The 16237-nt window shown below is 38.1% G+C and overlaps 1 protein-coding gene across 2 annotated transcripts in view; it reads right to left on the bottom strand.

Moving 5' to 3' along the window:
- Positions 1–16237, bottom strand: part of KCNQ1 (potassium voltage-gated channel subfamily Q member 1) — a 353161-nt gene that overhangs the window by 231523 nt on the left and 105401 nt on the right. Inside the window, exons 11-12 of one of the 2 annotated variants that reach the window (XM_031049067.2) lie at positions 15996–16061; positions 10215–10335 (exon numbers count right to left, since the gene is read on the bottom strand). In XM_031049067.2, the coding sequence (XP_030904927.1) occupies positions 10215–10335; positions 15996–16061 (187 nt within the window). The remainder of the gene's footprint in view (positions 1–10214; positions 10336–15995; positions 16062–16237) is intronic. The other variant, XM_005149194.3, reaches the window with a different exon arrangement.

Here is a 16237-nt window from a genome sequence, read left to right as displayed (position 1 = left end):
TGCATTTCAAATTAGTATCTGGAAATCTTACAGACAGGACTGGATTAGGTTCCTAAAATAAAAAGCAGATGGACTAAGAACACTTAATAAATTCACTAAGGAACAAATACAGTGTGATTGCATCCCTCCATTATTTATTATCCTAGCAGCCATTTTAGGACTCAAACACAGCTATTTCTTGTACAGTACTTTTCACATACACGAATCCCAGCATAGGCTCTATGTCATGTTTTGTCTGAAAGGGTTTGCACTGTGCTTGCTGGACGACTTTAAAATAATGGATTGTGAGGATTTTCAAACCAATCACCACTGCCTAACACCTGTGAAGTCCACCATACCAAACCTACAACTTCAGAATGGTTTTAAACAAGCAACATAGGGTTCACCGGTCTGAACAGAGGCTAACTTGCATGCAGAAAACCTGCATGGCAAACATGAATATAAACTGGTTGCCCTGGGACTCAATTAGTACTTTTCTTTACACAATTTCAACGAATGTTGTAATAGCTGCACTATAGGAGAAAAAATAATAGTGGGAATAATTTGAAGCAATTTCACTGCCTGTATGTTAAAGGTTTTGTTGAAATGAACTTACTGTTAGATACAGACAAACAAGAGATTTCCAAATGTGAGATCCAACTACATATAGTTCTGCTCACTGTCCTTCATATTCCTGCACGTAAACTAAACTTCTGACATCCCCTTTTATTTTCCTTCCATACATGTTCGGATCTGGCCTGCCGGAAACTACCATCCCTCAAAAACCCATTGCACATACAAAAATGCAACATGACAACCTCTTGTAAACCAAGAATCATGTAATGAGCGTTATGTTTCTGCTGTGAGCTGCTCGCTTAATTTGCTCTTTGTCAGACATTGCATCTCCTGCATGTATTTTCAAGGCTGTAATTCATATGGACCCCAAATTCCTAAAAGACCAAGCCCCCACCACTCCCAATAACTTCCTTTTCAGGAACAGTGACATTTGTGTACCAGTGACACTTGACTGCACAGGAGATGGGACTTGGTTGTGAGGGAGGCCTCTGAACAAAAGGATATGAAGACAGACCAATAACAACACCAGTTACAACTTCCTAATCCATTTCCCTTTTGATATTATATTTACACATTTTACATGCAGAGAAAAAGGAGAAAACCTGAACACAAACATCAGTTTTCCTTGGGAAAGAGACATAGAGCAGTAACCGAACATACCGATGACTAGCTTCTGTATTTACTTTTATCCCAAGAGGCTCCCAGTAACCACAGAAATGGTTGTTATACAGGAACCTGAGAAAAACACAGACTAAAACAAAACCATGAGCAATAGGTCAGGTGTTTAGCTTTTGTTTGGTAATAGGCTGACAACTACTGTAAGGTATTTAAGATATTTTGTCTACAATACAATAAGAATGCTTTAACTTTTCCCAGTTTAACTTCCTGCGATAAGTAGAACAAAACATGCAGTTCTACAAACGGGAATGACAAAAAGTCCCTGAGACACTTTATGAAATCACAGCTATTTTCAGTCTTTGCAGTCACATGAAGAAAGTAAACTTCAGTCAACAGCTCCATGACCTCTCATGGGCTCTCCATCCAGGGCAAGAATCCAAGACCAGGCATGCTGTGCTTCACACATCCAGTGTATGAGATGATGTTTAGAGATCCCTACTTTACAGCTTTGCTTTGTATTTGGCAAACATTTCAAACAAAACTTTCCAACACAGCCATCTTTGCTCTGTCAGTGGGATGTTAAACATAGCTGACCATGGTTTTAACTTTGGAAAAAGAAATCATCAATAGTGATCAGAAACAGCAGCCGCAGACGAAAGTCTTTAATGGTCAGTGCTTTAAAAGGCTGCCCAGAGAAGTACAGCAAGAGGAAAATGCTACCTTAATTCTGAACTGGGTCCTGGTCATACTGGGGGCAGCATTAGTTTTGTGAAAAAAAAAATCTGCAACATTTATCTTTGTAAAACACTGTGGAATGAAGTTAATAGGAAAAATCAACTTGCGCTCATAATATGTTCAAACAATTTTCAGATCACTTTTACCCACAGAATGTACAGCATGCAATTTCCTGAACAATTATGGTATTATAGCAGGTAAACTAACCATTTACACCTCTTGGAATTGTTTCCCTGTGTGTTAATACTGTTACAAAAAGGTATTTTCCTTCAGCATTGCTGTCCTGTTGCACTATTCAGCAATATTTAAACCAGCTGCTGATTTCCATTTTTCCAGTGTAATTCACTTTACTGCCAAAGATGCTCTCACAAGACCTCACTAGAAATACTTATCCAAGTATCAAAACACAGAGGTCCCTTGGGTCACACCTGCTATTAGTTTTTAATATTGTTCCATGCCTAGATTTTACAATTGAGACTGGAACCGGTAGTTGAGCCTGGAATTAGATGAATAGGTAAAAAACATGAGACAATTATTTCCTTGTTATGCTCTGTTGGTTTCCAGCTTTTTCTGCCCCAAATACAGGTATCTGTAACTACACTCATATCAACAGCCATCATTTCACTAATGAAAAAAAATGTTTACAAATGCTAACATTTTGACTGATATTAGAATTATAATATTGCTATAAATGCTTGTTTATTGTACCTGCACATGGAATAAAACTCAGTGGCCAACTATGCTTCCTGATTGGCACATACCAATCTTGAGAGGCATTCCTATATTGATATCAGACTGGCTCCTGCTAGGGAGCAGCAATGCCAAATCCAGGTATGTTTGCTACACTGATTTAGCATAGTATGTGCAGCATGTGTGGGCATAATGCTGCCTGTAGATTTTGAAGTATGTTAATTTAACTACTATTTGAAAATGTTAAATTTTACACATTGAATATGAATTCATTATGAATATTTTGTTACCACATTAGTTTGAAATTATTTGTCATAGTATTAGTAAATCACTAAAAAAATGTCTAGCCCATTTCTTTTATACAATAACTCCCAACAAAAGAAGCATGAATATCACAAACTACTCAAGTTTTAACTTCTTCTGGCATATCCATCACATCTAAACAAAAAGTAAAGCCATCCTCCATCCTCATAACAAAGAAAATACTTATGCTTTGAATTTTAAGTCTGAAGTTAACTCAAGATCCTCATAAATTTAACTTTGTAAATTGCTAGGTAAAAACAGGACATTTTTGTTGTCTCCCCCCTCTGGAAAAAAATTAAAAAAAAAGAAGTTTTTGCATTTATTATTCTGCAAGGTGCCCAAAGTAAACAATGTTTAAAGTTAGTAAGTGGGGAGTTGCTTGTCGTTTTTACAGCATAGGAGCCCTGTACTTCTGAATCACTAAGCAGCTGGAGTCTGGTTTAATCACTTAACATCAATCAAGATGTAAACCAGCAGTTGGAGACCAAGGAATGCAACATTCATCTGCAACACAAAAGAAATAGCTAAGCTATCTTAGCTTCTGCCTAGACGGTTTGTACACTAGGAAAAGTCAATACATTACTTTTATACTGTGTCAGTAACATAAAATAACCAAATAGTAATTTCACACAATTTGTAGGAAGTGACAAAAGATCATAAAAATATTATTTTATAAAGGCTTGTAACCATTAACGCGAAACATACTCATCCGGTACTGCCTTCTGGCAAACAGCAGCAGCAGCAGTATATTGTAGCACTTCTCTTTTCAATAAATTAATAGTTAAAAGAAAAATGCGATATTAAATTGCACACTCTAGGTTCCTGCCTGACTTTTTCACCTGTTCATTCTCCAGGCTTGTGAAATACAATTCTTTTATTGTGTGTTTGCTACTATTAAAAAACACAACAATGTTGTATTCAACTTGATTGAGCACTACTGCCAGTTGTTTATGAGATCAAAGGAGATGATGTAATTATCCCTTCTGGTCTTCAGATCTATAAACTACACACTGTATCTAATCTATGAAAAAAAAGCAAACACTCACCACAGTACACAAGAACTTCTCCCTAAAGATAAAAGAAATGAGTAACCACATGGGACAGATGTCAGCCACATTACTTATTGCACTGTCGGAAGCAGCTCAGTTGCTATAGTGTTGAGGCAGAAACAAGACACTGTGAAGATCTACCCAAGTCTTTAGCACATCTTAGGTAATCCTCTATAAAAACAAAGATTATAAATAACCGCTTCCATCATGGAAGACACAATCAGGCAACTTTAGCCAACTCTTTAGCAAACACTGGACACAGAACACAGACACAGTTCATGTGCTGGGATCCCACCTATTAGATATGTAAACACAGAACAACAATCCCCAACTCATAGATCTTCCGGTTTAGGCGTAGAATGACATTAAATATATAGAGACAGATAGATGCAATAGCACTTGGAAAGAAGTTATCACATTTGTCTAAGCACAAGTGTCTACAGCATTCTTCAGGTGCAGGGAAGGCTTTACAGTGATTTTGTGTGTGTGTGTGTGTGTGTGTGTGTGCGTGTGCAGCTGCACACAAAAATGCACAACAGTGGTATTAATAGCTCATTACTACAGGGGGAATGCCATACCTGTTTTAGCAGCGCTTCTAGCTGGTATCAATACCCAAAAGCCAGAACTAAATTTCCTATAAAGTATGACAAACATGCTAAGATACCCATTCGCCTTTCAACATTGAAGAGACAAGTTTGCTTATGTCCTGCTCTACAACAACCACGTAGTTCTTGCAGACAAGCTTTGTAGCCCCCTAAAACTGGGACTACCTAGCAAACTACTGATTCCTTATCTTAAATAACTTTGAGTCCTTTTAGGTGACAATACTGTGTTGATCGTTGTTTACTTTAAAGGATTAGATATATTTAAGATTGGATTGTCACAGCTCTTTTTCCCTCCCATGTAACCTGCAACGAAAAATTAGAGTGGGATGATGACACTGAAATCTCATTTACCACCATTCTGGAGGTTCTTCTGAAAACAGGAACTTTCCTGATTGCTTGTCAAACCAGCTTCAGGGTCACTTCCTATCCTCAAGTGGCTCAAAGCAGCTAAATAGATGAGAAAAATCAGATGCCTGATATGTCCAAAGTTCTAGGGTCAATTCTATGGCAAATTTTACAGTCAATTTATAATGAAAGTACAGGATATAACAATGCTTTTTGATACCAAAAAGAGTAACTCTGGGAACCAGTCCTCCTCCTTTTAGCAAGCTATTAAACCAGCAGAATTTGTAAGTAACATTCCTAAGTGAGTTTGATGACATACTGAAACATGCAGAATGAAAACAGGATGCTGCCCAGCATACAGCAAGCACTGAAGATTTTTCTGTTGCAAGTCAAGTAAATGACTGGAATAACAGCACATAAGAGTAAGCAGTGATGTCTGAATATTAAGCTCTGCTCTTAACCATGTTCGTACATACAGTTACTATCACTTCTGTTCTTCTAACATACCCTGTCATTACTGATAAAATGGACACCATGCAAGTCACAGTTTAAATATTGTTAGCAGCATTTCAGAGAGAATTCTTGTAATGGCAGAAGTCAGGCATTACATTTGGCCACTCAAGAGTGAAAAAGAAATATTTGCTCAGGCTTCAGAGGGTCATTTCGGTATCAAAGAGAAAGATAAAAACAGGAAACTTTTACAATAAGAATTAGCAAATTAAAGCAAATAGGGATTCCACTCACTGAAAACCCAACAGAAAAGAGACAATTATAAAACACATTCATCACTGTTTGTCCTAGGCCAGGTGATTATATCTTATGCCAACAGATTATATGATGGTAATTAAAACATAGAGCACTCAATATAAATCTTAAAGAAAACAAAAATAAAACATTATTTCCAAGAAAAAACAGTGGTAACTGCAGCACCATGGACACTGCACTTGGTGTTTACCAGCACACTTTGATTATTTTAGTTATTTGTCAAAGTGTTAGAAAGGCATTCATTTCAATCACTCAAAGATCCATGTGTTATCATTTCCTCTTAATCTCAAAACTATTAAAATGCACTAAATGTCTCTGCTTAATTATTCCATCTATTGTGCTGTTTAACAAAGAAGGGGATTATCTATTAAAAGTTTAAGAAAAGTATCTAAGTACAGTATTTATATTTCAATTTCTGCAGTAAACTTACATTTGCACATACATTTCCCTAAGAAATTACTCTTACTAAGAAGCATATAGAAATACCGAACACCTATACATCAGAACTGATTAAAGAAACCACTGCCTATTAAGCTGAACCCCAAGAATGGATATCTACAGAAATAGGACACATGAACTTGGTTTTGACTCAGTAGCATTTCTGAAAGATTCAGAGGATGCAGAGCTCTTTTTAAACTTCTTTAAAGAGATAAGAAATATTTATATAGAAATGTATTAGATTGAGAGTTCATTATTTTCTTCTCTCCTTTTTCAGCTCAATTTCACCCACTTCTTCTCCCTCCCATCTATACGCTTAGAAACTTGATTAATTTATTTTGTTACTTCAGCTAATGCCAAATGTAAAGATAAAAAAAGGTGCTGAAATTAAACAATTTATACGAACACAGGGAAAGAACCTATTGGTAGCTGAGGCTTAGCTACAAGTAGCAACAATTTTCCAGTGCTTCAAAATGCAAACAGAAAAAAATACCAAAAAAAAGTGAAACAAGGGAAGGGGCAACAATACCAAACCCACTGATTAGAGAGAAAGGCACCAGTGGAAACTCTAAAGGAGAGGTGTGGTACTGCTACAGCCCAGTTCCCTATTTCACTTTTACAGCAGAACAGACTGTAACAATCAAAATAACAAGCCACTGAAGAGCCAAGTCTTATCTCAAACAACACAGTGTAACGCATTCTTCAAACTGTTACAGTTAATTTTATAGGTGAGATTCATAATAGCTAATTACATGGATTGTTCTGCTTGAATCTGCATCTTCTGCTTATTAGACTTCTCAAACAGAAGGAAAAATGCAGTCACTCTTCCATGCACTGCTATCTTATTCTGTATTTCTGCTTGCACCTGTTGCAATCTCTTTTTTTCTATGATATTTTAATGACTTTCCTGCATCAACATCAGGTCTGAAAGTGCTTCTATTATTATTTTTGTTTCCTCAAAGTGGCAGTGAAAAATGATTAACTGGTACAATAATATTTTCTATGTGAAAGATTTCCTGTTTCTAATTCCACAGAAATAGGGCTACTTTTAGTACAATATTTATTTCAAAACCAATTTCAAATACAGCTGGAAGTATGTCCTGCAAAAACCAAAGAACCACACCTGCATTTTTATAATTAGACACAAAACCAGTCCTATTGCATTCAGTGGGAATATATACCTACATTTACAAAAAGAGAACAGTTTTTGCACAAACAAGTTGAGCACTGACATTCAATTTAATGGGGACTTAAAAGCCTAAAGCTCATTGTCAAAAAGGCTGAAAGATGGCATTCTTTCTATGGCCTAAGGCAAATTTAGCTTTATTCTTTTTAAGCATCAACGATGCTGAGTGTTTGCCTGTCAGTAACATAGTAGGTAACCTACACTCTTGCCAGATATACACTACCTGTCAAAGGAAATATTTTTCATACTGTCAACTAAAAGTCACTTTCCAGCTGCATGTCTCGATTAGCTGTGTAGTATTTACCCAGATATTTAGGACTTTCAAAACTTCATGTGTATTCTGGAATCAGCTTAATATTAAACCACAGAAAGGTAATCCATATATTGCAATAAATATATAATAGTTCTATGAATCCCAAGTCCAAGAATCTTGGATTGAGTGCTTTACATTATGCTTCCACTTCTGAAACTGTCTTCATGCTTCTGTTCTTTTGATAGAGTATGAATTCTTTTTAAGACCTGAAACTAGAGATAGTTGTGCTGAATTTGACTTCTCCATACTATTTTGTTTTCATAACTGGTCCTGTATTTTTGTTAAGTATTTGGGTTTAGACTTGCATAGGTTGCTTATTTCCTTACCAACAAATCTGGAGCAATCATACCGTATATACGATGTCTTTAAGTAAATAAAATGTTTTGCAACTGGGGCCATCAGAACAAAAGAATTCATCCTAGATTCTCTCAGGCACAGCATAACTTTCAAGCCTGAATTAAACATACACACAGACATGGATCTAAAATGACTAACCACTTTTACTACACAGAAAATTAGTATGTGGCTTTGCACAGAGATCTACCTAATCAACAATTTTAAATTCGGTCCTTAATTCTATGCCCACATGTCTAACTTGCAGGTTCTACTAACATGTGTAACCAGGTCATAAATATGTGTTCCCTACAACTTTGAAATGAAGAATGAAAAAGAAACAATTGTCTAAATAATTCAGAGAAATTGACTGGTCTTCACCATCCAGCAAAATGGCTTCCCAGTGAAACAGACAACAGGAACTTGCTTTTCAACTGCCTGAAATGCAAGCAGAATACACAATCCGGTAGGAAAACAAACCTCAATGCCAATACTACAACTGACATCACAAAAAATTGGTTTTCATTAACTTTTTGCCAAACCCTTATATCCATGATCTAGCATTGTTTCAGGCCTTTTAATAAACTGCATACAAAGAAAATGCACTGCTTCAAAGAGACATTTCAATTAGTATTTTATCCGGTTTAACATTTATTCCAGTTTATCCAGGTTCAAATTTAAAACCAAAGTCTTAAAAGAAACACAACTTTCATTTTCTTCCACCCTAGCAGAGACGCAATTTAAGCCATATATGGGGACATGATTTATACCACCCCATCACTCGTGACCTAAAGCAATCTAGGGAGATTTCAACAAAAGTTACAACTAAAAATTCAGGAAATAAAAGAGAAACATACAAGTTACTAAAAGACTAGGATGTTAACATAGTAAGGTTCTTCAACTGACACGTATTACCTATATCCTAAGGTCTTCCACAAGTAGTTCATAGGAAAAAAAAATCTCAGCAGCTACACAAGTTGGGCTTTAAAGAGATAGAGCACTTTGTTATTTGAACTGTATCAATGGAAGTATAATGAGAAATAACTAAATCATTCCCAAATCCAGAAAGGATACTGAAAACTCCTAGCACCAAAGCTTCTTTCCCTTAAAGAAAGCCTGCAATGTTGTGGTAAATTAAAGTTTAAAAAAAAGCTATGCAAAACAAACTTCTAAATCTGGTTTTGCAGCTCTGTTGTTCTTGTCTCAGGCTTAAGGAAATTTATTACTTCCTTCTCCTCCTGCATGTACCACTAAGAAATCTTCCAGAATATAAGTCTCTAAATCCTCTGCCTACAACTGCATTACATTTAGGTGATTCAGCTGAAAATGCAAGTCCTTTTGTTTGGGGGCAGAGAAGACTCCCCCTAAACTTACAAGAAAAAAAAAGGTCCTTCTAAAGTGGTTATAAAAGTACATTTGTGGTTCTCTGCTATTTATACTGAAGAGAAAGAAGGCTTGAAAATTTGCAGCAGGCATTTCTGCATGTTTTGTATCAGAAATATAAGTATAACAAGAATTTTCTCTTGTGGTTTCACTGAAGAAATCTTCACATTTCTAAGGTGAAAGAACTGTCTCATTCCTCTGCTAGAAGACGTGATGTCACATAACTACTATGATAAATAATAATCAACTGTCAGGAGTCTGAATTAAACAATGACAGAAATTGTGGTTTTTAAAGCCATTTGAATAAAAATCGTTTGTAATTCTCAATTTTTTTAGAATAATTTGAGAAACTGATGATAACATTTTAGCATAAAAGATGTGGGAAACAACAAAGAATAAGATCTATAGGCTTATTTCAGGTAACTTTTGTATACCACCGAGCAGTAATAAAGATTAAAACAGATCTGATTTTCCAATGCAGATTATCACTTGACCATTAGAGAAGGTGCTGTTGAAATAAAAGACTTATTTCACACAAGCAGTATTTTAAAATTTGCACTTTACAGCTGTTTCACTGGAAAATAGTGGAGGGAGTAATATAATTTTTTCAACAGGCAAGTACTCCCACACATTGTCTCCATGTGAAAATCTTGAGGCTATCAGCCACTAGCTGCCATTAGCTAAAAACGAAAGCCTTGTCTCACAGCCAAGTGAACTTTTCTTTAGGTCAACATGAAGATTTACTGGCACTCAGAACAGTGTACACCAACTTCAAGGTAAAAAGGTTGATGCAAATATCTGAGATAGCCTTATCAGCTACACATTTCAGCTCCTCCCACCTGAACTGGCTTCTCTTGTCTAAGTCAACTAATGCAAATTCAATAGCCTTGACTTACTGTGAGATGTGAGTTATTGGGGTCAATAGTGTCTCACCCTCCAGGTCAAGCTCATCGGCAAAACTGCTGGTCCTGATGAAGGGTCCTGTGTTCACATCTAAAAAAGTCGGGCTTTTTTTCACTGTGAGGAAACATGTAGATTACAGTTAAAGCAATAGCATTAGTTTTGTTCAAGAAAGGTCTATGCATCATTTGGATCTCTTTAATACTGTATGTTTTAACACAATACTGAAAACAGTAGTTGCTACCAAAAAATGTATATACTGCAGAGTTCATGAAAAGTAAAACTAACTCTTCTACCCAAATAATTTCAACTTCTGCTGAAGGCTTAAAAAGAATATTTGTTTCTTTTTTGTTGCCGTTGTTCATACTCTTTATACACTACAATCCAGAGTATCTATACCACAGGCAGCTTCATGCATTAAAACTTACTGTACAATACTCAGCCATACCATGAACCAACACACTACGGCAATAGTGCATAAGTGCAAGTCAATGACAAGACCAGTTCCTGTTTACATCAACTCTACTTCATATTTTAGTTTATAATACCAGTTTCTGGGGGTAAGTATCATGGCTAAGATGAAGAAATCAGACCTACATCAACAAAGGAGGCAAGGCATTTTCACAGTGAGCAGTCAGCTCCTGTCATACACTGTCTGAGTTGATCTACTGGTTCCCAATCCCTCTCATACATTAGCACAAGGATGCCTCATCTTTGAGCCCAGACATGAAGCAGGTGTCAAGATACTCAGATCACCAACAGGAGGTCCTTAGTATGAAGGCCATTTCAAAAAACTCCAGATATTGCAAATTTTTAGGTGCAAAGTTACTTGTACACCAACACTTAACATGCACCCAGGAAATTAGGCAGAGTATTACAGACTTCATTTTTAAATTCAGGCTCTAGAATTCTGCCAGACTCTAACATTAAGAACCCTAAGTGCTTTTTCCAGCATTATTCCAACTTTTCTTACAGGAACTACAAAATTTAACTATAAAAAAATCACTATGGTATTTATACATATCTATATGTATTTATTCTCTATATGAATTCATACTCTATATGAATTCTATAGAGAATAAAAAAACAAGGAAAATTCTCTAGAAATCAGTGGTAAATTGTGACACATCCACAGAAATCTTTAACTGGCTGGCTCATTCACTGACATTATAATAGAGCTGTAAATTGTGACTTAACTGTATTAAATAATAGAACCATAGACTAGTTAGGGTTGGAAAGGACCTTAAGATCATCTAGTTCCAATCCCCTTGCCATGGGCAGGGACACCTCATGCTAAACCATATCACCCAAGGCTCTGTCCAACCTGGTCTTGAACAGTGCCAGGGATAGAGCATTCACAACTTCCCTGGGCAACCCATTCCAGTGCCTCACCACCCTCACAGTAAAGAATTTCTTCCTTATATCCAATCTAAACCTCTGCTGTTTAAGTTTCAACCCGTTACCCCTTGTCCTATCACTACAGTCCCTAAGGAATAGTCTCTCACCAGCATCCCTATAGGCCCACTTCAGATACTGGAAGGCTGCTATGAGGTCTCCAAGCAGCCTTCTCTTCTCCAGGCTCAACAGCCCCAACTTTCTCAGCCTGTCTTCATACAGGAGGTGCTCCAGTCCCCTGATCATCCTCCTGGCCCTCCTCTGGACTAGTTCCAACAGTTCCATGTCCTTCTTATGTTGAGGACACCAGAACTGCACACAATACTCTAAGTGAGGTCTCAATAGAGCAGAGTAAAGGGGCAGGATCACCTCCTTCGACCTGCTGGTCACGCTTCTTTTGATGCAGCCCAGAATATGGTTGGTTTTCTGGGCTGTAAGCACACACTGAAGCCAGCTCGTGTTCATTTTCTCATCAACCAACACCCCCAAGTCCTTCTCTGCAGGGCTGCTCTGAATCTCTTCTCTGCCCAACCTGTAGCTGTGCCTGGGATTGCTCTGACCCAGGTGTAGGACCTTGCACTTGGCATGGTTAAACTTCATGAGTTTGGCATAAGCCCACCTCACAAGCGTCTCAAGGTCCCTCTGGATGGCATTCCTTCCCTCCAGCATATCAACCAAACCACACAGCTTGGTGTCATCAGAAAACTTGCTGAGGGCACACTCAATCCCACTGTCCATGTCAGCGACAAAGATGTTAAACAAGACCAGTCCCAACACCGATCCCTGAGGGACACCACTCGTCACTGGTCTCCAGCTGGACATTGAGCCGTTGACCACAACTGAGTGCGACCATCCAGCCAGTTCTTTATCCACCGAGTGGTCCACCTATCAAATTGATGTCTCTCCAATTTAGAGACAAGGATGTCATGTGGGACAGTGTCGAACGCTTTGCACAAGTCCAGGTAGATGACATCACCTTCTCCAACCCTGTCCATCATTTCCGTAGCTCCATCATAGAAGGCCACCAAATTGGTCAGGCAGGATTTCCCCTTAGTCAAGCCATGTTGGCTGTCACCAAGCACCTTGTTGTTTTTTATGTGCCCTGCCATGCCTTCTAGTAGAATCTGCTCCCAGATTTTGCCAGGCACAGAGGTGAGACTGACTGGTCTGTAATTCTCTGGGTCATCCATTTTCCCCTTCTTGAAAATGGGGGTTATATTTCCCTTTTTCCAGTCATCGGGAATTTCACCTGACTGCCATGATTTTTCAAATATAATGGCCAGTGGCTTTGCAACTTCATTCGCCAGCTCCTTCAGTACCCACGGATGGATTTCATCAGGTCCCATGGACTTGTGTAATTTCAGGTTCTTAAGATGGTCTCAAACCAGATCCTCTCGTACAGTGTGCCCAAGGTCTTCATTCTCACAGTCCCTGTGTCAGCTTTCCAAGACTTGGTTGGTGTGGTCAGAGCCTTTGCCAGTGAAGACAGAGGCAAAGAAGCCATTCAGAACCTCAGCCTTCTCCAAATCCTGTGTAGCAGTTCTCCCAAAAGCTTCCGGAGGAGGCCTGCATTGTCCCTAGTCTGTTTTTTAGCTGCTACATACCTATAAAATCCCTTCCTATTATCTTTAACATCCCTAGCCGAGTTTAACTCTAACTGGGCCTCAGCTTTCCTAACCTGGTCCCTAGCTTCCCGGACAACATCCCTGTATTCATCCCAGGCCACCTGTCCTTGCTTCTACCTTTTATAAGCCTCTTTTTTCCTGTGAATTTTTCTCAGCAGCTCCTTATCCATCCAAGGAGGTCTCCTGGCCCTCCTGCTGCACTTCCTTCTAGTCGGGATGCAACACTCCTGAGCTTGTAGCAGGTGATCCTTGAATATTAACCAAGAGTCTTGGGCCCCCCTGTCCTCTAGGGCTATATCCCATGGAACCTTACTAAGCAGGTTCCTGAAGAGGCCAGAGTCTGCTCTCTTGAAGTCCAGGGCAGTGAGCTTGCTGCACGCTCTTCTCACTGTCCTGAGGACCTCGAATTCGACCATCTCGTGATCACTGCATCCAAGGCTTCCCTGGAGCGTGACATTTCCAATGAGCCCTTCCCTGTTGGTGAGCACGAGGTCAATATATATTATAACGGTAAGGAATGACCTGCCTAAATGCAACATGAAAACTAAAAGGAATGCCACAGAAATAGTTAACTTAAAGGCAGCTGAATCTAGTAAGAATAGAAGTGGGGATATCAGAAAAAACATTTCTTTTTAAATGCAACCATTTTACTCAAGTAAGTAGATATCTTCATGTAGCAGAAATGGTTTTGAACATTTACAAATAATCAAAAGAGAAAATGTTATATCATCACACGCATGACCATTTCAAATTACAATACTAATGTCTGCTCCCAAGAAATTGTAATAGGAAAGGAAACCCCCTGAAATCACATTAAAAAATGAGAGACACAAGTGCTAAGAGATAAAATTCTTAAAAAGAGGAGCCACTTGCAGCACTTAAAATGAGAATTCTACAGTAAGTTTTAGCAAATGTTAGCTTTCTTGTTTTCCAGATTATTTAATCAGGTTATTTATCAGATTATTACCAGATTATTTAATCACTTTGTTGTAGCTTTCATCCAAGATAGTGGCTGTGAAACAAGCAAAACAGTTCCAGGTTCAGATATGCAGCAAAATGTCTTGTCAAACAGACTCATCTTGGCTTTCACTGAAGTAATTTTCTGTTTTCATTTTTGTAAGATACAGATGAAACTTTCCTAGGTTCTGGGAAAGAACTCCCAGCTTTTTCAGCTTTGCTGATGACAAGTCAGAAAACTGATGAACTTAAAACCATATGAAGTGCTTGCTGAACACTCACTAAATTGCTTATGAGAGATACAATACACACAGTATGTGTGTATTGTACATGTACATGTACATGTGGCTTTGTAGAAATGGCTATTCTTGGATCATTCAAGACTTCCCTTTTCAGCTTCATGGGAGGGGAGAGGAGGTGTGGCATCATGAAAAAGGACCAAGAAGCCAACCCTGTACCTCAGACTATCTGAAAGTGCTGTTATCTGAGAACAGAGTTGAAGAGCTGCTTTATATGAGGCAAACATGGCATCTCCCTCCCTCTTTTTATTTCTAACAAGAATCTAACTATGATCAGTCTGTTCTGCTAACCAGTACAGCCCTCTGCTCTTTATGCTCTCATTCTTAAATCTATGTTGCTGCTTCCAACACAAAGGAGGAACCACTCCAAACCACAACCATGCAACCTGCTTAGACAGAGAGAAACAAGGGACCAAGAAAAGGACATGGCATAAATGAGAGCTCCCCTGTCGTAAAGTGCCTTGAGACAAGGCTCAAGCAGAGCACCAGGGCACACATGCTGTCACAGTATATTTTTTTAATTTATAAAAATTAATTCATAGCTACTGGAATTTGGAGGAGTCTCTCACAGAACAGTGGGGGTTGTTTTTGTTGTTTTTTTTTTTTTAAAGACACAACACTAGATTTCTAAATAAGCAAGCTAAAGGAATAAAAAAAGGAAGCTTTAGGAACTCATTTTCAATGCATAATAATGAGTGAATATAAATCAGGAAACAGGTGCTGCAAGGGATATTTACTATAATTCAGGGGTCTCCAAGCTTTATTTTCTCAATTTCTGATGGAGAGCAGCAGCAGCTATGGTAACAGGCACAACTATTCATGTGATAATGTTGAGCCAAGGCCTACTTTGAAATGGCAGAAAATACACTCCCTGCAATAAGAACTCCTGCTTTAGAACAGAAATTCTGAACTTTCAGAAACATTCAAGGTGAGGTTGGACAGGGCTCTGAGAAACCTGAGTTGTCCCTGCTGACTGCAGGAGGATTGGACCAGATGACCTTTAAAAGGTCCCTTCCAACCCAAACTATTCGATGATTCTATGAACCTTGAATGAAGGATTATAAACACAATAGCAAGAAATTACTGATGTGTTTTCTATACTACCAACACAACAATTTTATATACAATATGACATGCATACAGATGCTTTTCTGGTAGTGGCATATTTGGCTGGTAGGACAGAAAATATTTTACACTTCCTTTTTTGCAAGCACAAACAATAAATTTAAACACTTTACAGCACTTTTCATGAAAAATCTGAATTTCAATTAGTGCATTTAGAAAACACCTCTGTTCTACAGAAGACTTCTTTATTTCATTGAAACATTTGCACTTTACAACCCGAGCAACTTTCCAAACTCAAAATACTACTGACAGGCCTTCTTTCTTTAAAAATCATCTCTGTAATTTTCTGTACCACACCAGACAACTCCAGACAAAGAATTGCAAGGATTTAGTAATTAACAAAGGTGACAGAGCAATGAAATATTATGAGCTTTACCTGGAGAGGAAGGAACACTGGAAGACTGCTGGTCTGCGGAAAAGGATGGCCAGGAGCGTTGACAATCTGAGTTAGAGTAAAGACGCACATAAAATAGAGGTGGAGGGGTGGGGGGAGAAAAAGCTCCAGGCAGGCAGCTGAGGAGATGCAGACATGCCTAAAATATAGTATGCTGTACCTGACATCTTTAAACTGAAAATATAAAAATACTGTGGAAAAGAGATGTATGAAACTCTTTTAGT

Source organism: Melopsittacus undulatus, chromosome 4 (genome assembly GCF_012275295.1).
Source record: "Melopsittacus undulatus isolate bMelUnd1 chromosome 4, bMelUnd1.mat.Z, whole genome shotgun sequence".
Classification (NCBI taxonomy): domain Eukaryota; kingdom Metazoa; phylum Chordata; class Aves; order Psittaciformes; family Psittaculidae; genus Melopsittacus; species Melopsittacus undulatus.
The sequence above is the reverse complement of the archived record's forward strand: the minus strand, read 5'-3'. Positions and strand labels throughout refer to the sequence as shown.